The sequence below is a fragment of the Mobula birostris genome, chromosome 12 (genome assembly GCF_030028105.1).
Source record: "Mobula birostris isolate sMobBir1 chromosome 12, sMobBir1.hap1, whole genome shotgun sequence".
In the NCBI taxonomy this organism is placed as follows: domain Eukaryota; kingdom Metazoa; phylum Chordata; class Chondrichthyes; order Myliobatiformes; family Myliobatidae; genus Mobula; species Mobula birostris.
The window spans coordinates 81,127,393-81,149,988 of NC_092381.1; the positions used below are offsets into that span (position 1 = coordinate 81,127,393).

The following is a 22,596-nucleotide window of genomic DNA, read 5'->3' on the forward strand; positions in this document are numbered from 1 at the left end:
TCCCAATATCATCCTAAATGACCTTTCCCCATTCGAATGGTCATGGACCAGAGATACCCAAGGATCAGTGGGTATAGTTACACATTTTCAAGGAGGCTTTGAACATGTCCTTGAATTGGTCTTTCAGTCCACTTGGTTGTTTACACGATGGAGCTCAGAAATGGCCTATTTTGACACAATCTTAATGCTGTACGTATGATATAGTCCACACAACAGAACCAACAGAATATAATTAAGCCCCCAGTACTGGACACAGTAGCCTGGGAGAGGACCTTATTCCGCTATTTGAGTTGGAGCATTTGGCAGAGTCGGCATTGGTGGTGCCTTTCCAGTACTTTGATGTAACTGATATTAGTTGTCCAAATCTCAGAGGTGGGGACCCCAGCTGCCCTCAAGACCAGGAGCTCTGGCCAAGTTTGAGGTATTAATTTTCACATTATTTTCCTCAAGATGGCCATAGAATTGCAGGTGAACTTCTTCAAAGATATCTATTTTCATTAAGAGGTGGCTGCAAATTTATGGGCAGTGGTCACATTTTCCAGAGTACTGATAGGAAACTCCATTGTCAGTTATGCAATTGGGGCTGTTGGTAGATCACCTTTGTCTTCAGTCCAGCTTTTCATCTATCTCTGTGAACGAGCCAACAATGACTTGGCAATCAGCCTCAGACGTGCACAGTGTGGCTTGGTGTCTTGGGCCAGAGTGACCTTGGCTCTAGAGGTGATAGCTTAACTCCAGCAAGAAACTTTGTAGAGGTGAAGTGCATTGGCAAGAAAGTTTGGGGAAAGCACTGGGGAAATGAATCCTTGTTGCTTAACAATGGCATAAACTCTAATGGATCTATTTGTTTCTAAGGCAGGGGTCCCCAACCTTTTTGGCACCGCAGACCGGCCCACCGGGGGGGGGGGGTGCGGGTGGTATTCAAGTGGGGTTAAACTCACCTCGACGTGTCTTTTACAGTTAGGGTTGCCAACTTTCTCACTCCCAAATGACAAAAGTAGCAGTCAAATCCCGGGACACTTTACCCCCGGAAAGACTACCATGACCATGAAGCCTTGCACAGGCACTTGTGTGCGCATGCGTGACGTGCGCATTTGCGTATGTGCCGATTTTTCCACCAATCGGTATTGCCTTCATCTTTCCGACTATACTGTACATACATTATTTCTACTTTATATAGGTTGTGTATTTATCATATCATTCCTGCTTTTACTATATATTAGTGTTATTTATTTTCGGTTTTATGTGTTATTTGGTATGATTTGTTAGGTTATTTTTTGGGTCTGGGAACGCTCAAAAATTTTTCCCATATAAATTAATGGTAATTGCTTCTTCGCTTTACGCCATTTCGGCATGAAAGGTTTCACTGGAACACTCTACCTTAGCGAGGGAAATACGGGACAAACCAATTTAGCCCAATATACGGGATGTTCCCGGCAAATACAGGACAGTTGGCAACCCCATGTTCAAGTTCAACAGTGTGTGACAGGGAATGAGGAAAGGTGCAGCCGACTCATATCATTTACTCACGGCCCAGTAGCACCTGCTCTGCGGCCCGGTGGTTGGGGACCGCTGTTCTAAGGCGCTGTCTGAGATGGGGTTTCACTGTAGGGTGCTTAAGATCTTTAGTATTGATTTTCTAGAGGCAGTGTTTCTGTTATCACTGTTAATCTGGAAATAACTAAGCTGGTAGGCTTTACAGTGATAGTGCAATGGTCACTGGAACCCTAGCTGGCCGGTGGTGTAGTGGCATCCGCCCCAGACCTGGAGGAGTGTGGTCCTGGGTTCAAATCCGGCCGACTCCTTGCACTCCTTCCATCTGTGCTAGAGTGTCAAGCTAGCAAGTCGGCCTTGTAAAAAAAAGCAGACAAATGCTAAAGAAAAGTCAAGTTTTCTGCCCAATGTTCTACAAGGCACCATGAGGAGGAACAACAACAACATTAGAACCTGTCGCGGCCTGGTTGATATGAGCATATGTCCTTGTGCTATCTTGGCTGGACAATGATATATTCTAACAGGTATCAATGTTGGATAGGGGTTCATAGCGTTGGTGAATAAGCCTCAAGGAAACTGCAGTTTTTTTTATTAATGTTACAACTGTTGATTTCTACAGAAATTCAGCTGCCAACAATTAAAGGCAAGAGAACTTGAGGATGTCATTACAAGTTTCAAACTGAAAAGGGGGACACTAAATTTATACATGCATGTGAACCCAAACATGCCTGATATATTAATGTACTAATGAACCAAATGCTTAATTCTGAATTCTATGTCTTATGATCTGGATGAATCTATTATTTCTAGCTGGTTTATCTTTCTCCCTACTTTTCTTCCTTATTTATAATTGCAGTCACATACCACAAAACTAAGCTAATATTTAACTATCCAAGGTTATTTACCTCAATGCTTCAGAAAAGGTAGTTTCCATGTTAGTAATTTAATTCAAACTGAGATCTATATAAGCCTGCACCAACACATTTTTAGTATAATCAAATGCATTCAAAACTCATTCTTCAGGCTTTGAAAATAGTGGGCCAAGAGTTCGCCAGCTCTTCCAGCTGTGCAGAAAATGAAAACTAATTTTATATACCGTGGAAACTAAACAGTAAACTGGAACTTGATGGCTATACATTGATAAATCAGTACCCGGTAATATATTACTGACAGTTTCCTAGAACAGCCATGTTTGGATCAGAAGTAATTTACCTTGGACAGGTGCGATAAGGTACTGAATGGCAACACACATTTTTTATTATTAATGATCTCTCTTTAATTTTAGGAACCTCTTAGCCAGGAAATGGAGAATTATATGTTTTTCAAACTGCTCTGATGAAGTGGAACTTGATACCCTTTACGTGACCAGATGACATCATCATATCTGTCGCAGGTGTATTTAATGTATCTATATATACAAATTACTTAATTCTAATTATACAAATACAAAAATTTCTTCTGCATAAAAACACCACATTGTGGTCCCAATTGCCTTTAATCTGCTATGAAAATGCTTGAAGCTGGTACAGAGATATGAAATAAATATCCATATTCATACTCTCATATGACCAGCAGGTTATTGCTCTATTATACTGCAGAGGCCAATTAATTTATTCTCTTTACACAGTGATTGCAGAGAAATGTAACCTGTCCAAATAATTGACTTTTATATGTTAAAGGACAATGAGAAGTCTTCTTTCATAAAACAAAGCAGCAAAATATTAAGAAATTCACTAAACGTTTAAACTATCAATTACCTTAAAACATTTGAACAACAATGATTATGGAATAAGCTGCTATTAAACTTATCATTATCAAGCTCTGCACTGTTACGCACCAATGAAGGGAATTTTCATGTAAATCATGCACTAAGCTTCAAAAACCTTCCTGAAATATTTTTACAGACAGGTAATCAGATCAGGAACGGGTGCTGACACAAAAAGAAATATATTAGGAGGCATTGGGTAAAAGCCTGGATGGAAGGCTTTTTTAAAACATTTCAGTAGCTATATAGGCTACTGGTTTAGGCAGGGAATCCTGCATTTGTGCCACTTAATTCATAGCTGAGTTCCTGAACATGTAACAATATTATTTCTCCTCTTCCCCTCTGAAGGCTCTGACTGGTTTTCATGCACTCCATGGATGTTGGCTTGCTGAGAGCTCTCCACATACCTATTATCTAAGTATAGACACCAATCGGTTTCTGAGAGCTGCCACAACCAAGCCCGATCATGCTTGGTCCACTTGGCACTTTCCAACAGAGATTACTGGTTGCTGACAAGGCACACAATTAACCCTACCCACAACTGATCTTTTACCTTTCTTGGCCCAGGAGTTACCAAGCCAATTCCAACTCCAGCCAACTGAACATAGACTGATTTTATGGCCAATGCTTCTACCTTTAGTAACCTTATAACATATAACCATATAACAATTACAGCACGGAAACAGGCCATCTCAGCCCTTCTAGTCCGTGCCGTACTAATAGTACTGGTAGTATTTGTACTAATGAGTACTAGTCATCTGATGAAGGGGCTCAAAATAGAAACGTTTACTTTTTTTTAAACCACAAATGCTGCATTATTTTTTACTTTGTGGTATTTTTCTTTTTTTTCCAGATTTCTTGCATCTGCATTTTCTTATTTTCCTTAGTTCTTTGAGGTTCTGGCCTGGGAGTTACTCCACACTGATGGTACAAGTTGTGAGGAAGACTTTGTGATTCTGCAATGGGATACAGATTGATTGAGGGACTGGGCAAATACAGTTTTGCATGGGGGAAGTCAAGTCATGCATTTCAAAAAGGGGAATCAAAACATAGATTCTCATCAAAATGGAGAGAGAAAGAAAATGAATGAAGTTCAGAGGAATTGAAGTAGTCAAGTGTTTTAATCACAAAAAGTTAGTAGGGAGGTCGAACAAGCAGTTAAGGCAGCAAACAGCATTTTAGCCTTTATTATTGTCTGGTTTTGCTGCATACAATCTGGCAAATCTACAGTCATTTGTACACTGATCTAGAGGAGCCAAAGTTGTACCAAATAATGCCAAATCTGTGTCCATTTCAGAACAATGGAACTACAGTGCGGCTAGTCATAACAGGTGCTGCTTGTGGAAGGTCAGTGTTTGTGAGCACACTATGACAAGACTAATGATAAATTGAAATGTGAGTGTTAAAGAGGTGGAGAAAATAAATATTTCGGTAAATATATAAAGTTCTGCTCCAACTTCAATAGATTGCAGACTTCAGCTGGAATTTGGATAAAAGGCTATTCTTTCAGAAGGGTATAGTTAAAACACCTTTCTGGCCAATTTAAACAATTACTGAGCAGCCTGTAAATCAGATTCTAAAATTCCCTGGATCTGGGGAACACCGCATACAACTGAATTAAGAAATTACATTTTCTATTTTCCAAATACTGTAGATATGGAAACAGAAAGATGTAGTGTTTTGATTTGATTTTTTTTATATATTCATGTGCGAGGAGGGAGGAGGGGAGCTTTGACGTTTCAGTCATTTATTCTTTGGGTTTTTTTCTGCGAAGAGTAAGAATTTCAGGTTGTATACTGTATACATTCATTGATATTAAATTGAATCATTGAATCATTGAATTGAACAATTGAAAATCTTACAACCTTAAACACAAGAGATTCTGCAGATGCTGGTATTCCAGAGCAACACACACAAAATATTGGGGGAGCTCAGCTGGTCAGGCAGTATCTATGGAGAGGAATAAACAGCCTATGTCTTGGGCCAAGACCCTTCGTCTTAGAACCCATTATTAATTATGTTATAGTAGGACACATAAAGGTATTTAGCAAAAGTCAGACAAGTTTGTGAAAGAGAAGTCAGGTTTGACCAACTTATTGGATAGCATTAGAAGAGTTTTCCTCTAGTTGGTAAGATATAACTAGTGGTGTGCCTCTGGGATTGGTGACAAGCCTCAATCTTTTATGAATATCAGTAACTTGGATGAAGGCATGAAAGGTATGGTTGGTTGATGAAGCTGCTGTTGACACAATGACAGGTAGGAAGTAATTTGTGAAGAGGACGTATGAATGCAAAGTGATATATAGGGTGACTGAGGGGGCAGAGGTCTGGCAAATGGGGAGTAGTGTGAGGAAAATTGTCCATTTTGGCAGGGAAAAAAAGTCAACTATTCATATTGTGTAAATGGTGAGACACTGAAGAGCTATGTGATGCATGGCCACCAAAAGGCCATGTACAATTAGGAAAGCAAAAAAATAGCATTGTCTATTACTATTAAGGGAATGGAACATAAATGGAGAAAGGTTATTTTTCATTTGTGAAAGACACTGAGAAACTACACCTGGAGTATTGTGTATAGTACAGTCTTATTTAAGTAATAATATTAATGGATTGGAAATATTTCATGGAAGGTTTACTAGACTATTGCTGGAACAGGCAGGTTGTCTTACAAAGGCAGATTGGGCAGGTTGTCTTATCAGAATCAGAATCAGATTTAATATCATAGGCACATGTTGTGAAATTTGTTGTCTTTGTGGCAGCAGTACAATGCATTACAAAATAATTGAAAAAATGTGAATTACAGCATGAATATATATAGTATATTAAATAGTTAAATGAAATAAGTAATGCAAAAATAGGAAATAAAAAAGTTGTGAGGTAGTTAGTGTTCATGGGTTCAATGTCCATTCAGAAATTGGATGGCAGAGGGGAAGAAGCTGTTCCTGAATCGTTGAGTGTGTCCCTTTAGACTTCTGTACCTCCTCCCTGATGGTAGCAGTGAGAAAAGGCATCACCTGGGTGATGGGGGTCCTTATTGGTGGATGCCACCTTTTTGAGGCATTGCTCCTTGAAGATGTCCTAGGTGATATGGAGGCTAGGGCCCATGTTGAAGCTCACTAATTTTACAACTCTCTGTGGATCTATGTAAACAGACTGGGCAGGTTAGGCTTGTATCCAATGGCATTTAGAAGAGTGATAATGGACAATTAAACCATATAAGATTCTGATGAATTTTGGCAGGGTGTGGGGTGGATAAAATGTCTTCTTTGGTGGAAGTATACAGAATTGGGGTCACTATTTACAGACAAGTGGTCACCCATTTACAACTACAACAGAGATGAAGCAAAGTTTCCTCTCTCAGATTACAATGTGGATTTTGGAACTCTCTTCCACAAAGGAGGATGGAAGCAGAGCCTTTGAATATTTTTAAGGTAGAGGTAAATACCTTTCTGATCTGAGTGAGTGTATGGTTATCAGAGAGGAGATGGGAATGCAGAGTTAAGATTAAATTAGATCAGCAAATGGCTCTGAGGCACTGATTGGTTCCACACTTGCTCCTGATTCATACAATTGCATGACTTGTTTATAATGCTGACGGTAGAAAAAGAATATGATGTATATAGTGTGGAGGAGGAGAGTGAAAAATAAGGAAGTGATTTAATCATCAGACTCTTAGGTTCATATGCTTCACTCCGTACAATGTAGATGAATTCTGTCATCAAGCCTTTCAATTTTTCAATTCCTTAACTAATACAGATTTCCTCAGGCATGGTTCATACTGATGGAAAAAAGGACCTTGCAGTTATAATAAGTTTCCTTTCACAAGCTCAGAATGTTCCAAAGTACTTCGTAGTCAATAACCGATGGAAGTGCAATTATTGTGGTAATGGAGGGAAACACATCTTCTCAGATAATGAAACAGTCCCCCATCCAAATACAGTAACATTCAGACATGGGCTTGTAAGCTGCATATTATATTCCTACCAGACATGTGTCAGCATTTGCCATCTAACTTTCATTATAGTATCATCACTGAATCACTCACCATCCCCATCATGGCTCACCATTGACTAGATGCTTAAATAGGCCAGTTACATCAGGTTAGAGATAGGTCCCTGGGCCATGTGTCTCACTCCCCATTTTAGAGAGCCCTCCCACCATCTATATGTGACATGTCAGGAGTACAGTTCCAAGCTTGAGACCATCTACAACAAAGCACCCCATCAGTAACTTCTACTCCCTCCATTGTTGGGGCCAAAGGTTTTGAATGCTTTGGGCTTTTATATTCTTTGAAGGTCTTCCACATCCTTGAAGATGTCTGTGTACCACTGCCAGAGCAAGGTGTGAGCAAGATTCTATCACATGCTCCATGAGCAGGATCAGCTCATGAGAAATTCCCAAGCACAATTTTCCAAGAATCATATTTTGTCTGGTGTCTCTGGAAATTATAGGAGTACTTGTTTGGATCCTGACCTGGTCATGTTTCAGCCTATCAAGACTAAAACCATCCACTTCGATCTTTTTCATCCCAGTCTCAACCATTTCAGAATTATATATTGTATCATACACAGGTTATATCCTGATATCCAAACTGGATTAGCAATAGCCCTCAACAAAGAAAGCAATTTTGTTTCCCGCTGACCGGCTGAATTGGCTTTGGGATCATTAAGGCCAAAGTTGATGTGATTTGCCTTAGCCGGCATTAATTCAGTTCCTTTTAATGAACGCTGCAGAAACCTCTCTCTGTGATTTACTCATCTATTAAGGCAGCCGGTCACATTAATAACAGCAAGTAAACACAGTTTATTCATGTTTCAAAGAGGTTGAAAAAGATGCCATGGACAAGATGGGATTGAATAATTATTTAAAAGAAATGGCTTAAATACTAGTCTGGGTGGTAGAAGATACTGAACTTATAAAGGGGAAAGTTGTTACATTGTTTAAAAGTGATTGAAGCCTAATTGCTTAACTAAAAGTGTTTTGCTCAAACAGCCATTATGCATACTTTATAGGTAAGAAATGACATTCTGCCGAATTTCAGCCAATTCCAAATCCTTTCATTCTGTTATTTCCTTTTGAACTCATCAACACGTTGATTAGTGCAGTGAGTATTTTAATTGTTCTGTGGAAAATGAGACTCTGTACTGTATCTGAATCTGATCTCCAGAGGAGATCACACTCATGTTTGTCTTACTATAATGTACACAAGTGGATTAGACTGGAGCTCAGGCTTGAATTTATGCTGAGCCGTCCCTCAATGTTCTGTAAATTGAACCTTCAATAAGAATCTGTGTGGAAGGCTTGAGGTGCAGACCATCATACACTGAGCAATGGTCCAGCTTAGGTTTCCATAGATCATTGAAAGCAAGCATGACCAATACTGGAGAAAATCACAGATGCACCAAAGTAAAAGGCTTCTCCCATTTTCTTTGAAAACTTCTGATTTCTGGGTACAAAAAACTAGGTACAAGAAACACATCATTCAATTGAATAATGAAGGCATTTTCAGCATTCCTAATGGCTGTGGAAGACCAAGCACTGTAAGGGTTTTTGTACTATTGATTGCAGTGCGTCATCGAGACATGTACCAAGACCTCTGGAACTACAGTTAACCTCTGCTGGCAAGACGTAGAACAGTACAGCACGGGAACAGGCCCCTTGGTTAATGATGTTGTGCCAATCTAATTAAATAATGACACAGCCCCTTCTGTATGCACATAGTCCATATCTCTCCATTCTCTACACAGTCACGTGCCCGTCCTAGAGCCTCTTAAATGCCTCTGTATCTGTTTCCATCCCCGCACCTAGCAACCCATTCATTCCAGACACTCACCATTCCCTGTGTCAAATTACCTTCTTTGAACTTACCCTTTTCCACCCTCAATGCATGCCCTCTTGCACTGGACATTTCAACTCTAGTAAAAAAGATTCCAGCTACTTCTTCTTATTGCTACCATCGGGGAAGAAGTACTCACGCTTAACAATTCCGAAATTTTCTTCTGCGTGACATTACCTTGTTATTCCTTTAACTTTCTGAGTTATTTAATCACAAACAAGAGAAAATCTGCAGATGCAGGAAATCCAAGCAATACACACAAAATGTTGGAGGAACTCAGTAGGCCAGGCAGCATCTATGGAAAAGAATACAGTTGATGTTTCGGGCTGAGGATGGTGGACCATGGAAAACAGGGAGGGAGCAGGTGAACTAGAGAGAGTTAATAGGCAGAAGAGGAAGACAGAAGAGGTGCGAGGGTAACCAGAATGAGGAATGGAAAAAGGGAGAAATCACCAGAAGTTTGACAAAGCAAAGTTCATGCCGTCCATTGATGGGAGACTACACAGACAGAATATGAGGTATCGCTCCTCCAGCCTGAGTTTGGGCTCATCATGCAGTACAGGAGACCATGGACAGACATGTCAGAATGGGAATGCCAAGTCAAATTGAAATGGATGGCCACCAGGAGATCCTGGCCTTTTACAGTGAACAGAGCGAAGGTGTTCATAAAGCTGTCCCCAATTCAGTATCGGCTCTCCGGCCTCTGTCCCCTACCTTTCCAGTTCTGATGAAAGGTCTCAGCCCGAAACATCAACTGTTTATTTCCCTCCCTCACTGCCTGACTTGCTGAATTTATTTTATTTTACTTATTTTTATTTGGAGATACAGTGGGGAATAGGCCCTCCCAGACCAATGGGCCACACCACCCAGCAACCAACCTATTTAACCCTAGTCTAATCACAGGACAATTTACGATGAGCAATTAACCTACTAAGCAGCACATCTTTGGAATATAGGAGGAGATCAAAGCATCCACATTCATGGTGAGGACATACAAATTCCATATAAATGGCGCCATAATTGAACTCTGAATTCCAACACCGCAAGCTGTTGCGCTAATCTCTACTGTACCGAGGCACCCTCCTCCAGCACTCTATGTGTGTTGCTCAAAGATTTCCAATCTGTGTTTTCGACATTCCCTTCAGAGTGTGCTGTATCCTAAAGTATTTCTCTTTTTTTAAAAAAAAGAATAATTAATATCAGAATTGATTTTTTAAAAGAGAATCGAAGAATGGGAGCATGAAAGGTTGAATTTTTGCCGTTGGTTAGTGGTCATAAGCTGGTGTCTGCATGTGGAAATGCTTTAGAGGCCGATTTAAATTACACTGCAAAACCTCCTTGCAATTTGCAATGCTGTTGAACTACACAGGAATATGACAGAAAATACTTCAGAATTTTTCAAAGCGGGATTAAATTTTATCCTGTGGCAACTTTGCAACAGCTGCCATTTTCAGTTATTATGATTAGAACTATTCAAAATCGTATTTATAAAATTCCCAGAAGGTGCAGCATCTGTGTAATTTTACAAATTGCATCACCTGATAAGCAATAATGCTCCTCAGCCATTATGCCTGTGTCAGTACGTCTGGAGAGCATTCCAATGAGCACCATTCCTACCTTCTTTTGCTGTATCTGCACGTTGTTTGGTTTTATTATTGTCACATGCACCAAGATACCGTGAAAAGCTTGCAATCCTGATAGATCATTCAATACACAAGTATGCTGAAGTCATGCAAAAGCAAAACCAAAATCAGAATCTAGAATATAGTGTTAGATTTGCAGAGGAAGTCCAGTGCAGGTACAGTAGATAAATAAAGAGCGAGGGACATGACAAGGTAGATTGAGAGTTCATCTTTATCGTCTAAGAGGTCTGCTTGAGAGTTTTGTAACAGAATGGATAGATGCTGTACTTGATACTGGTGGTACGTTACATCAAGCTGCCTGATGGGAGGGGAAATGAAGAGAGAATGACCAGGGTGGGAGGGGGCCTTGATTATGTTGGCTGCTTTCCCAAGGCAGCAGCAAGTGTAGACAATGTCAATGGAGTGGAGGCTGGTTTTCATGTTAGACTTGAAAATTCACAACCCTCTGCAGTTTCTTGGGTCTTGTGCAGAGCAGCTGCCACTCCAAACTTTGATACATCCAGATAGGATTCTATCTATCCAAGTCCTTTCTGAAAGTACCTGTAGAATGTGCTTTTGTCATCCTTTCAGAGAGCACTGTCCACCTTTGTCAGCCATTTTGTGTCAGTTAATTCATTAATTAATTTTGTAACTCAAAATATACGACAACTTGAACACTAAGATTCCTGCAAAGCTCCTTCATACTGACACAAAACAGCTCAATTTTAGCCCTAGTGGAACAAGTTATCCAGCAATCATGTTTAATATGGTGCAGCAGAGGGAGCAGCCAGTTTATAAGGAAAGAACAAAAAGTTTTTTAAAGATCTCTGTTCTCTTTATTAGTGCCTTCACCTCAAATGCTTGAAGGCTCTTCAAAGACAGAGAGAGGTTTATTATTCTTTTTGTAGTTGGCTAACACATCTGATCAAACTGAAACTAAAGACAACAACCTCCTCAAAGCAAATCGAATCTTCTCAAAAGGAACTGCTTGTTAAAGGGCAATATATACAAGGTCAGACAGTACTTCAATTGTAATTGTATTGGATATGCAGAATGTAGTAATAGTTATCAGACTGGGAAGATCTTTGCCCTTTTACCATACCTATTCGCAGTATTCCTTGCTACGTTACTAACAAGTCTGACTTCCATTTTTTTGCCAAAATCTGTATATTATTTCAAAACTCACTGAGGTTTTGTGTTCCATTGTTCATGACTGGATTTTGCTTTACATAACCTAGCAGGCTTTTAGTAAATGATTTTCTCTTGTCTTTCTGATTTTATTTTCTTGCCTTTAATTTGCAATTTTCTTTAATGACAAAAAAAGGTAATGGATCCAATTTGTCTAAACTAGAAATGATGGTAAAGCACTGCCAATTTCCTAATCAAATGTCCCCTTCCAGATAGAAGTAATTCAGTCGTCAATTTTTCCTTACTTTATGGGATCATACTCCATAATTTGAAAGTAATATTTCAAATGGGAATGGCTTTAATATCACCTCCAAGACATCTGTCTTGCCTCTCTATATGGGCTTTTTCCTCAACCAACTTCAGCTGGGAATGTGAGGTGAAAGGTGAGCATATTGGAGGGGACAGGAGGGATGAGGTTTGTGAGAAAAGCCAAGGAGGGAGGAATGAAAAATGTCACCAATTTTCCATTTCTCCTGAGTTCAGCCATGATCCTTTCTTCACTGTTTTCCCTTTTTGCCGCCCTACCACAATACTACCTACGCAAGGGGAGAAGAGCAGGCCAAAGTGGATGCTTCATAACTGCAGTTTTCACAAGACACTTGCTCTAAGCTGGTGAGCAACTAGAAACAAGGAAGGCACAAAGCTACACACTGATCGAGCAACAGTCAATATCAAACAAAACCTGCAGAGTTATTACATTCGATATGAAATTAGCAATGATATTCAGGAACTTGTTTACCATCTTTTGTTCTCCCTTCTCCCTAAGAAAAAACAAGTTGGGATTTAATTCTGGTGAACGCAGCAGGTGAACTACTCTTACTATCCCTTCTTTCAGTTAGTCCTGACAAAGGGTCTCAGCCTGAGACCTCGACTGCACCTCTTCCCATAGATGCTGCCTGGCCTGCTGTGTTCACCAGCATTTTTTGTGTGTGTTGCTTGAATTTCCAGCACCTGCAGATTTCCTCGTGTTTGGGATTTAATTTTGCTCCTATGTATTATGTTCTTATTGGGGAGAAGGCTGGAGAATGGGGTTGAGAAGGAAATGGGTCAGCTATGATCAAATGGCGGAGCAGACGCCATAGACTGAACGGCCTAATTCTGCTTGTATGTTTTGAGGTGTTATGATTTCCGATATAGTTCAGGCTCAAATCCAATTCCCTCTTGTAATCACAACGTGACTATTTGATCATTTTCAGAAAGCATTTCTTCTTTCTCTCCATTCCTTCTTGCATTTTTAAAAAACCATCCATTTGGCGAACTAGGTTTTGCTTGGTACACTTTAGAATCATAGAATGATTACAGCAAAAGAGGACGTTCAGTCCATCGTGTCCATACCGGCTCCCTACCAGAGCAACTTATTAGTTCCACATAGGAACCATTGAGAATTTCTCCCACCATGTATTTATTGAGTTCCATACAGATGGTCACCATGGAACCAGCCTTCACCACATCTGCAGGCAACGCGATCCAACTGTGTAATAGACGATTCACACATGTCATTCTTCACTTCCCCTATATACCCATTGATCTCTAGTCCTTGATTCCTCCATCCTGTTTAGAAATAATGCCCACCATATTAATCTCGTGCCACATGTAAATCTGGAAATAATGCAGTGTCTTCTGGAAATCAGAAGTGAATACAAGAATTGCTGGAGGTATAGGAGATATACACCAGCTATTTGAAGACAAGGTTCAGGGCTGCACTGCCAGGTCAGTGACATTCAACACAAACTCCACTACCTTCTTCTCACCACTATGAATCTTGTGGCCACTTTTGGGTATAATCTTTACACATTCTACTATCTAATCCTCTATTTTCAAATGCCCCAAAACTAAGCTTGGATCGTTCCACACTCTTCTGAGTATAGAGTTAAGGCACGTTAAAGGTGCTGATGTTATTTAGAATCCAGAAAATGTGGATTCATCTGTAATACCATGAAGGGCTCTCTCAATGGAGATTGACCTTGTTCGTGGCTTGAAAAATACTGTTGCCACAGCAACAGTGCTGGAACAAAGCACAAGTCATAAGCTGGGCAAATCACGCAGTCAAATTGGATTTCCTTTAAATCACTCCAGGAATTTCATAACCACAAAAATATTATAATTTTTTTAAAAAGTTGTATATTCCCAGGAAACATCTTAACATTCCAGTGGATATTCAACACAGAGCATTCCATTTTCCAGCAGGAAAGCCATAGGGTAATTGCTTTGAGCTTGGTATACTCTATATTGGTAGGTAGATGCTGTTGTTATGAAGCTGGCATCATTTTGATGATTGTCCATTGGAAGATGAACCTGCACCTTTATAGAGATAGAAGAGGAAAATACTGCACATGCTTTGAATCGAAAACAAGAACGGAAAATGCCTAAGTTTTCAGCAGTTTGGACATGCTCTGGATGCGGCAAGGGACTCTCAGGGTGATAAATGTTACCTGGGTATTTCCATCACTTTCATTTACACATACAAAATGCTGGAGGAACTCAGTAGGTCAGATAACGTCCATGGAAAGGATTAAATAGCTGACGTTTCATTCTGAGACCCTTCATCAAGACTGGAAAGGAAGGGGGCAGAAGCCAGATAAAGAAGGTGGGGTAGGGGAAGGAGCACAAGCTGGTAGGTGATAGATGAAGCCAGCTGGGTGGGGTAGGGGGCAAGTGAGAAGCTGAGAGGTTGAAAAGGAAAAGGGCTGAAGAAGGAATCTGATAGGAGAGAAGAGTGGACCATGGGAGAAGGGGAAGGGGAGGGGGCACCGGGGGAGGTGATAGGCAGATGAGGTGAAGGGAAGAGGTAAGAGGAGATCTTGAGTGGGGAATGAAAGAGGACGGAAGGGGAAGGGGAAAAAATTATTTGGAGTTAAGAGAAATTGATGTTCATGCCATCATGTTGGAGGCTACCGAGTGAGAGTATGAGGTGTTTTCCCCTCCAGTCTGAGAGTGGCCTCATTGTGGCAGTAGAGGAGAACGTAGACCGATATGTCAGGAAGGGAATGCAGCTTGGAATCAAAACGGCTGGTCACTGTGAAATCCTGCTTGTTGCAGTTGGAGTGAAGGTGTTCGACAAAGCCGCCCTCCAGCCTACACTGGATCTCACCAGTGTGGGGAAGGCTGTATTGGGAGCACCGGATATAGCAGACAACCCCAAAAGATCTGCAGGTGAAGTGTTGCCTCACTTAGAAGGACTGTTTGGGATCCGGAATGGAGGTAAAAGGAGGAGATGAAAGGGCAGGTGGAAGGATAAGTGCAAGAAAGGATGAATGGATAAGGGAATCGTAGAGAGAGCAATCCCTGCGGAAAGTGGAGAGTTGTGGAGGGGTGAGGTAAGAATGTATTGGTGGTAGGATCCCGTTGCAGATGGCGAAAGTTGTGGAGAATGATGTGCTGAATGCAGTGGTAGGTGAGGTCAAGAGGAACTCTATCCCTGTTAAGGTGGCGGGAAGATGGGGTGATGGTGAATGTTCAGGAAATGAAGGAGATGTGGGTGAGAACAGCGTTAATTATGGAAGAAGGGAAATCATATTTTTTGAAGGAAGACTTCTCTGATTTTCCAGAAAGGAAAACCTCATTCAGGGAACAGATATGGTGGTGATGAAGCAACTATGAAAAGGGAATGCCATTCTTATAGGTGACAGGGATGTTGGCTTCATTATGGTACTCTGGGCACATTACGAACAGCAAGGAGAGTAATATTATGGTGTAAGCTCCCTACTTTGTTATTGGAGAGTGCAGAGATGGTGCTGTTGATTGCCCTCCCCCTTCACACCTCCCTCCATTCCCTCACAGCATACTGAAGGTGGTCAAGGAGTCAGGGAAGGCACCCGTTAGTCTTGCGAGACCATGGATCTGTGCCTGGAAAGTCTTCACTCTCCAGGGCGCAGGCCTGGGCAAGGTTGTATGGAAGACCAGCAGTTGCCCATGCTGCAAGTCTCCCCTCTCCATGACACCGATGTTGTCCAAGGGAAGGGTATTAGGACCCATACAGCTTGGCACCGGTGTCATTGTGTTCTTGCTCAAGGACACAACACATTGCCTCGGCTGGGGCTCGAACTCACGACCTTCAGGTCGCTAGTACGATGCCTTAACCACTTGGCCACGTGCCCACACCAGTCAAGGAGTAGAGCGAAGAAAAAGAACAAGAATGTTCTGGAAACCAGGCCTATGCAGCATCTGAAACAAATATTGACCAATGGAGCAGATCTGTGGGGTTTGGGGATGAAAATTCCCTTTAAAAAAGGTAAAAGATTCATGGGAGAGCAGGTTGCTCTTTATACAAGAAAAAAAATGGATGGGTGACCTGACAGAACTTTTTAGGATATGAAGCATTTGATTGCTGTGATGCTTCAACCTGGGGGAAGATCAGAAACAGGAACACACTACCACACAAACTTACTGAGGCAAACGATGTTGATGTATTGAAGAGGAAGATAGGAAGTACATAATGGAGAAAGGAATAGAAGGTTATGTTGATACAAGATACAAAAGGGGCTTTAATGCCGCTTAAACACTACTATTAGTCAATTGAACAACATGGCTTATTTTAATTTTGCATATAAATGAGTATCCAGCGTGTAAAGGTTACCTTCTTCTTAGATTTGAAGACGTTGCATCTGAAAACATTGCTGGAACCATCTCTGGCAATGTAACTGAAGATCTTGAGGTCCTGGGAGTCATGTGATACGTAGAATATCCTGTGAGGAATGAGAACAATAGAATGCCCATTAGAAAGTCCACAGTCTTATGTCATGGAGTGCAATAGACAAGGCTGACACTATCCTCAGAGGCCAACTCTTCAAATACTTTAATGTCAGTGATACTAGCCAACTAGCGGTAGGAAACTTTGTCACATGGTGTGAGCAGAATTATCTGCAGCTTAATGTGAAAAAGACTAAGGAGCTGGTGGTAGACCTGAGGAGAGCTAAGGTACCGGTGACCCCTGTTTCCATCCAGGGGGTCAGTGTGGACATGGTGGAGGATTACAAATACCTGGGGATATGAATTGACAATAAACTGGACTGGTCAAAGAACACTGAGGCTGTCTACAAGAAGGGTCAGAGCCGTCTCTATTTCCTGAGGAGACTGAGGTCCTTTAACATCTGCCGAACGATGCTGAGGATGATCTACGAGTCTGTGGTGGCCAGTGCTATCATGTTTGCTGTTGTGTGCTGGGGCAGCAGGCTGAGGGTAGCAGACACCAACAGAATCAACAAACTCATTCGTAAGGCCAGTGATGTTGTGGGGATGGAACTGGACTCTCTGACGGTGGTGTCTGAAAAGAGGATGCTGTCTAAGTTGCATGCTATCTTGGTCAATGTCTCCCATCCACTACATAATGTACTGGGTAGGCACAGGAGTACATTCAGCCAGAGACTCATTCCACTGAGATGCAGCACAGAGCGTCATAGGAAGTCATTCCTGCCTGTGGCCATCAAACTTTACAACTCCTCCCTTGGAGGGTCAGACACCCTGAGCCAATAGGCTGGTCCTGGATTTATTTCATAATTCACTGGCATAATTTACATATTACTATTTAACTATTTATGGTTCTATTACTATTTACTATTTATGGTGCAACTGTAACGAAAACCAATTTCCCCCAGGATCAATAAATTATGACTATGACTATGAAAAATCTAATGTCACAGCAACTTTTGCATCCATTTATTCCCATCAGAAGCATCCAGAAACATGCTGTTACTAAGGCCAAAGAAGTTCTGACTAAAGATTCATTAACCACAAATGTAGCCTGATCTGTTGCAAGAATCTATCAGTATTAATTGTCGATTTCCAGCATCTGCAGCATTTTGCTTTTCTGCCACGTTTCAGAATCAGAGTCAGAATCAGAATCAGGTTTAATATCCCCGGCATATGTCGTGAAATTTGTTAACTTAGCGGCAGCAGTACAATATACTGTATACATGATAATATAGAAAAGAATAAAATAAGTAAATCAATTACAGTAAGTATATATATATATAGATCTATGTTAAATAGTTAAATTAAAAATAGTGCAAAAACAGAAATAATAAAAGTGAGGTAGTGTTCATGGGTTCAATGTCCATTTGGGAATTGGATGGTAGAGGGGAAGAAGCTGTTCCTGAATCGCTGAGTGTGTGTCTTCAGGCTTCTGTATCTCCTACCTGATGGTAACAATGAGAAGAGGGCATGTCCTGTGTGATGGGGCTCCTTAATGATGGATGCCAACTTTCTGAGATATCAGAAGATGGCCTGGAGACCATGGAGGCTAGTACCCAAGATGGAGCTGACTAATTTTACTACTTTCTGTAACTTCTTTTGATACTGGTGCAATAGTCTCTCCCCCCTACATCCCCATACCAAACTATGATACAGCCTATCACAATGTTCTTTACGGTACAACTGTAGTGGTTTCCGAGTGTCTTTGGTGACAAACCAAATCTCTTAATGAAATAAAGCCGCTGTCTTGCCTTCTTTATAGCTGCATCGATATGTTGGGACCAGGTTAGATCCTCAGAGATCTTGACAACCAGGAATTAGAAATTGCTCACTCTCTCCATTTCTGATCTCTCTATAAGGATTGGTTCATGTTGGCTCATCCTCCTCTTTCTGAACACCATAATCAGCTCTTTGGTCTTGCTGACATTGAGTGCAAGGTCGTTGTTGCGGCACCACTCAACCAGCCGGTATATCTCGTTCCTCTACTCCCGATCGTCTCCATCTGAGATTCTGCCAAAAATGGGTGTATCATGAGTAAATTTATACGTGGCACTTGACTGTGCCTAGCCACACAGTCATGAGTGTAGAAAGTGTACAGCAGTGGACTTAGCCCACACCCCTGAGGTGCACCAGTGTTGATCATCAGCGAGGAGGAGCTATTAATACCTATCCACACAGATTCTGGTCTTCCAGTTTGGAAGTCTAGGATCCAAATGCAAACAGAGGTATAGAGGTCCAGGTTCGATTAGGACTGTAGGAATGATGGTGTTAAACACTGAGCTATAGTCACCAAACACCTATGCTGTATCTTGACATAGGTGTTTGTATTGCCCAGGTGATGAAAGGTTGTTTGAAGGGCAAATGAGATCGCGTCTGCCATAGACCTGCTGTGGTGATAGTCAAATTGCAGTGAGTCCAGGTCCTTGCTGAGGCAGGAGTTCATTCCAGCCATGACCAACCTCTCAGAGCATTCCATCACTGTAGATGTGAGTGCTACTGGATGATAGTCATTAAGGCAGCTCACGCTACTCTTCTTATGCACAGGCATAATTGTTGCCTGTTTGAAGCAGTTGGGAACGTCTGACGGTAGCAATGAGAGGTTGAAAATGTCCTTGAACACTCCCGCCAGTTAGTTGGCACAAGTTTTCAAAGCCTTACCAGGTCCTCCATTGGGACCTGCTGTCTTGCGAGGGTTCACCCTGCTGAAAGATATCCTGTCATTGGCCTCTCAGACAGAGGCCACAGGGTCACCAGGTTCAGCAGGGATCTTCACGGCTGTAGTTATATTCTCCCTTTCAAAGCAGACATAGAAGGCATTGAGCTCATCTGGTAGTGAAACATCGCTGCCATTCATGCTATTGCGTTTCGTCTTGTGGGAAGTAACTTTCTGTAAACCCTGCCAAGGTTGACATGCATCCAATGTCGCCTCCAACCTCACTTGGAGTTGTCTCTTCACTCTTGAAATAGCCTTCCACAAGTCATACATAGTTTTCTTGCACAGGCCTTGGTTGCCAGACTTGAATGTTATAGATCTAGCCCTCAGAACACAACGAACCTCCTGGTTCATCCATGGCTTTTGGTTTGGGAATGTACAGCAAGGTTTTGTAGGCACACACTCATTCACAGAGGCTTTAATGAAGTCTGTAATAACTGCAGCATACTCAACCAGATTCAAAGATGAATCCCTGATTACTGTCCAGTCCACCAATTCAAAGCAGTCCTATAGGCGCTCCTGTGCTCCCCATGTTCATACCTTCTTGGTCCTCACTACTGGTGCTGCAGTCTTCAGTCTCTGCCTATACTCAGGGAGTGGAAGTACAGCCAGGTGATCAGACTTTCCAAAGTGTGGGCATGGTATAGCATGGCAAGCACTCTTGATCTTAGTGTAACAGTGGTCCAGTGTGTTGCTTCCTCTTGTACTACAAGTGATTTGTTGATGGTAATTATTTAGTGACTTTTTCATGCTGGCCTGGCTAAAATTCCCCAAAATGATGGTGAAGGTGTCAGGGTGTGCTGTTTCGTGCACGTTGATCACATTGCTCAGATCATCCAGAGCCTGGTTGATATTGGCCTGAGGTGGAACTTACACTGCTACCAAAATGATCATTGCAATCTCTCATAGCAGGTAAAATGGACAGCACTTAGTTGCAAGCTTTTCCAAGTCTGGTGAGCAGAATTGATGAACAATCAACTTCATGAAGATTTGATTGTTCCTCCGGCCCAGCTTTTGTCTTGACACTGCAGCACCTTCATTTTTCTAATTGTGCAAAGCAAGTGGATTAAAATGCATATTTAATGGTCAGAATCCAATGAATATTAATTTAATAAGTTATGCAACTTCACATAAAGGAAATATTTTTATCTGAAAACTAAAGAAAAGCCCAGGTGCCACATACCGATAATGTTCCTCAAACTCTATTTTGAAAAGTTATTTCTCATTGCAACTCAATATTTGGTATTCCTTATAAAATATTCATATAGATCCTATTAAATGTATGTTTTCAGAAAAGCCTGACACCACTTAAGCTTCTTGGACTCAGCAGCAGTTACTAGGAGCTTGCTCAGCAGTACTGAGGCAAAACCCTTTAGTGCTTACACAGCGACTCAAGTCTCCCGTGCCATTACCTAGACTTACAGCAGTTGCAAACTTCCAACTGTAAGGTCCTCCCGTTCCAGAGTGACACAATCTCCTCTTACTTACAGTATCTTGCAGAAAACCAAAACTCCAGGGAGCAGAAACTGAACCGAATTCTCAGGGAATCCTCAATAAGTTAATTCTGCCCTTTCCATTACCACCAACACTTTGGAAAAACACTTTAACATAGAAACTTGGTAACACAATGTATTTGCATTCACTGGCAAGAATTTGGTCCTTGTTGTAAATTCTAGGGGTGCTTTTTATGAATAAAGAACTGCTATATTTATTACTGGGTGTGAGTCATGGACTATCCTTCGTGTTACGTGATGATGTTGCCAACTGATAACTAAATAATCCATATTCCGTTTATGTGTTACTCACACTGTAAACACAGCAACTGAGGTTTTTTCTTAGACTTCTGGATTTCAAGTTGCTGTACTCAACATCATCAGTGCTCAGTAACCTGCATTCACGTAGCATCCTTAATTTGACAGTGCTTGGCAGGTGTGAAATCAAACTGAGTGTGACTGAACAAAAGATGGAGCCACACTAGGTGGCTGAAAGTTTGGATGGTTGCAGGTTTCAGGGTGTGTCGTGAAAGACATAGTCATAGTCATACTTTATTGATCCCAGGGGGAAATTGGTTTTTGTTACACTTGCACCATAAATAATAAATAGTAATAGAACCATAAATAGTTAAATAGTAATATGTAAATTATGCCAGTAAATTATGACACCCTATCGGCACAGGGTGTCTGACCCTCTAAGGGGGGAGTTGTAAAGTTTGATGGCCACAGGCGGGAATGACTTCCTATGATGCTCTGTGCTGCATCTTGGAGGAATGAGTCTCTGGTTGAATGTACTCCTGTGCCCACCCAGTACATTATGTGAACAAAGAGAAGGAGTTAGAACGGTGGAGGGAATTTCAGAGGTACGTGACTTAGACGCAGCCACACCCACACTCACCAACGTACAAATCAGAAGTTTATTAGTTGGCCACTCAACAATTTTAATCTCCTATTCAATCAGATCATGGGTGATCTAACTGTAGCTTCATCTTTACATTCCTACCTGCTTTTGGTCATATTTACCCCCTCGTTCGTGAAGAATCTATCCACCTCTGCTTTGAAAATATTCAAAGATTCTGCTCCCTACTTTCACTGAGTAAGGAAATTCCAAGACTCATCTTCCTAGAGAAAAAAAAACTCTACTTTGTTGAGAACCTTTGCTCCATCCACAACAGGGAGAATTTACCGATGGTCAAACATTTTAATTCTAATCCCCATTCCCATCCCAACATGTCAGTCCATGGCCTCCTCTACTGACATGATGAGGTTACTCTCGGGTCAGAGGAGCAACACCTGATGGCATGAGCATTCATTTCTTCAAATTCCAGTAATTTCTGCACTTTCACTCTTCCCCATTCTCTCCCTTCCCATTCTGGCTCCCCTCTTATCCCTTCTCCTCTCCTCACCTGCTTATCAACCCACTTTAAGATGACCCACTTCGTTCTCTGTCTCCATGGCCCACTCTCCTCTCCTATCAGATTCCTTCTTCTTCAGCCCTTTATTTTTTCCACCTATCAGCTCGCAGTTTCTGACATCATCAACCTACCTCGCCCATCTACCTTATCTGGCTTTACCTATCATCTTCTAGCTTATCCTCCTTCCCCTCCCCACATCTTCTAATCTGGCTTCTTCTCCCTTCCTTCCATTTCCTGATGAAAGGTCTCAGCCTGAAACATTCAGTCTTCATTTCTCTCCATAGATGCTGCCTGACCTGCTGAGTTCCTCCAGCATTCGTGTTTGTTATACTGGATTTCAGCTTTTGCAGAATCTCTCATGTTTATCAACTCTATCTTATT

At 41.4% G+C, this 22,596-nt stretch overlaps 1 protein-coding gene across 4 annotated transcripts in view; it reads right to left on the bottom strand.

Moving 5' to 3' along the window:
* Positions 1 to 22,596, bottom strand: part of nos1apa (nitric oxide synthase 1 (neuronal) adaptor protein a) — a 452,585-nt gene that overhangs the window by 112,240 nt on the left and 317,749 nt on the right. For all 4 annotated transcript variants that reach the window (XM_072274209.1, XM_072274210.1, XM_072274212.1 and 1 more), the window contains one exon: positions 16,482 to 16,590. In XM_072274209.1, coding sequence (XP_072130310.1) covers positions 16,482 to 16,590 — 109 coding nt within the window. The remainder of the gene's footprint in view (positions 1 to 16,481; positions 16,591 to 22,596) is intronic.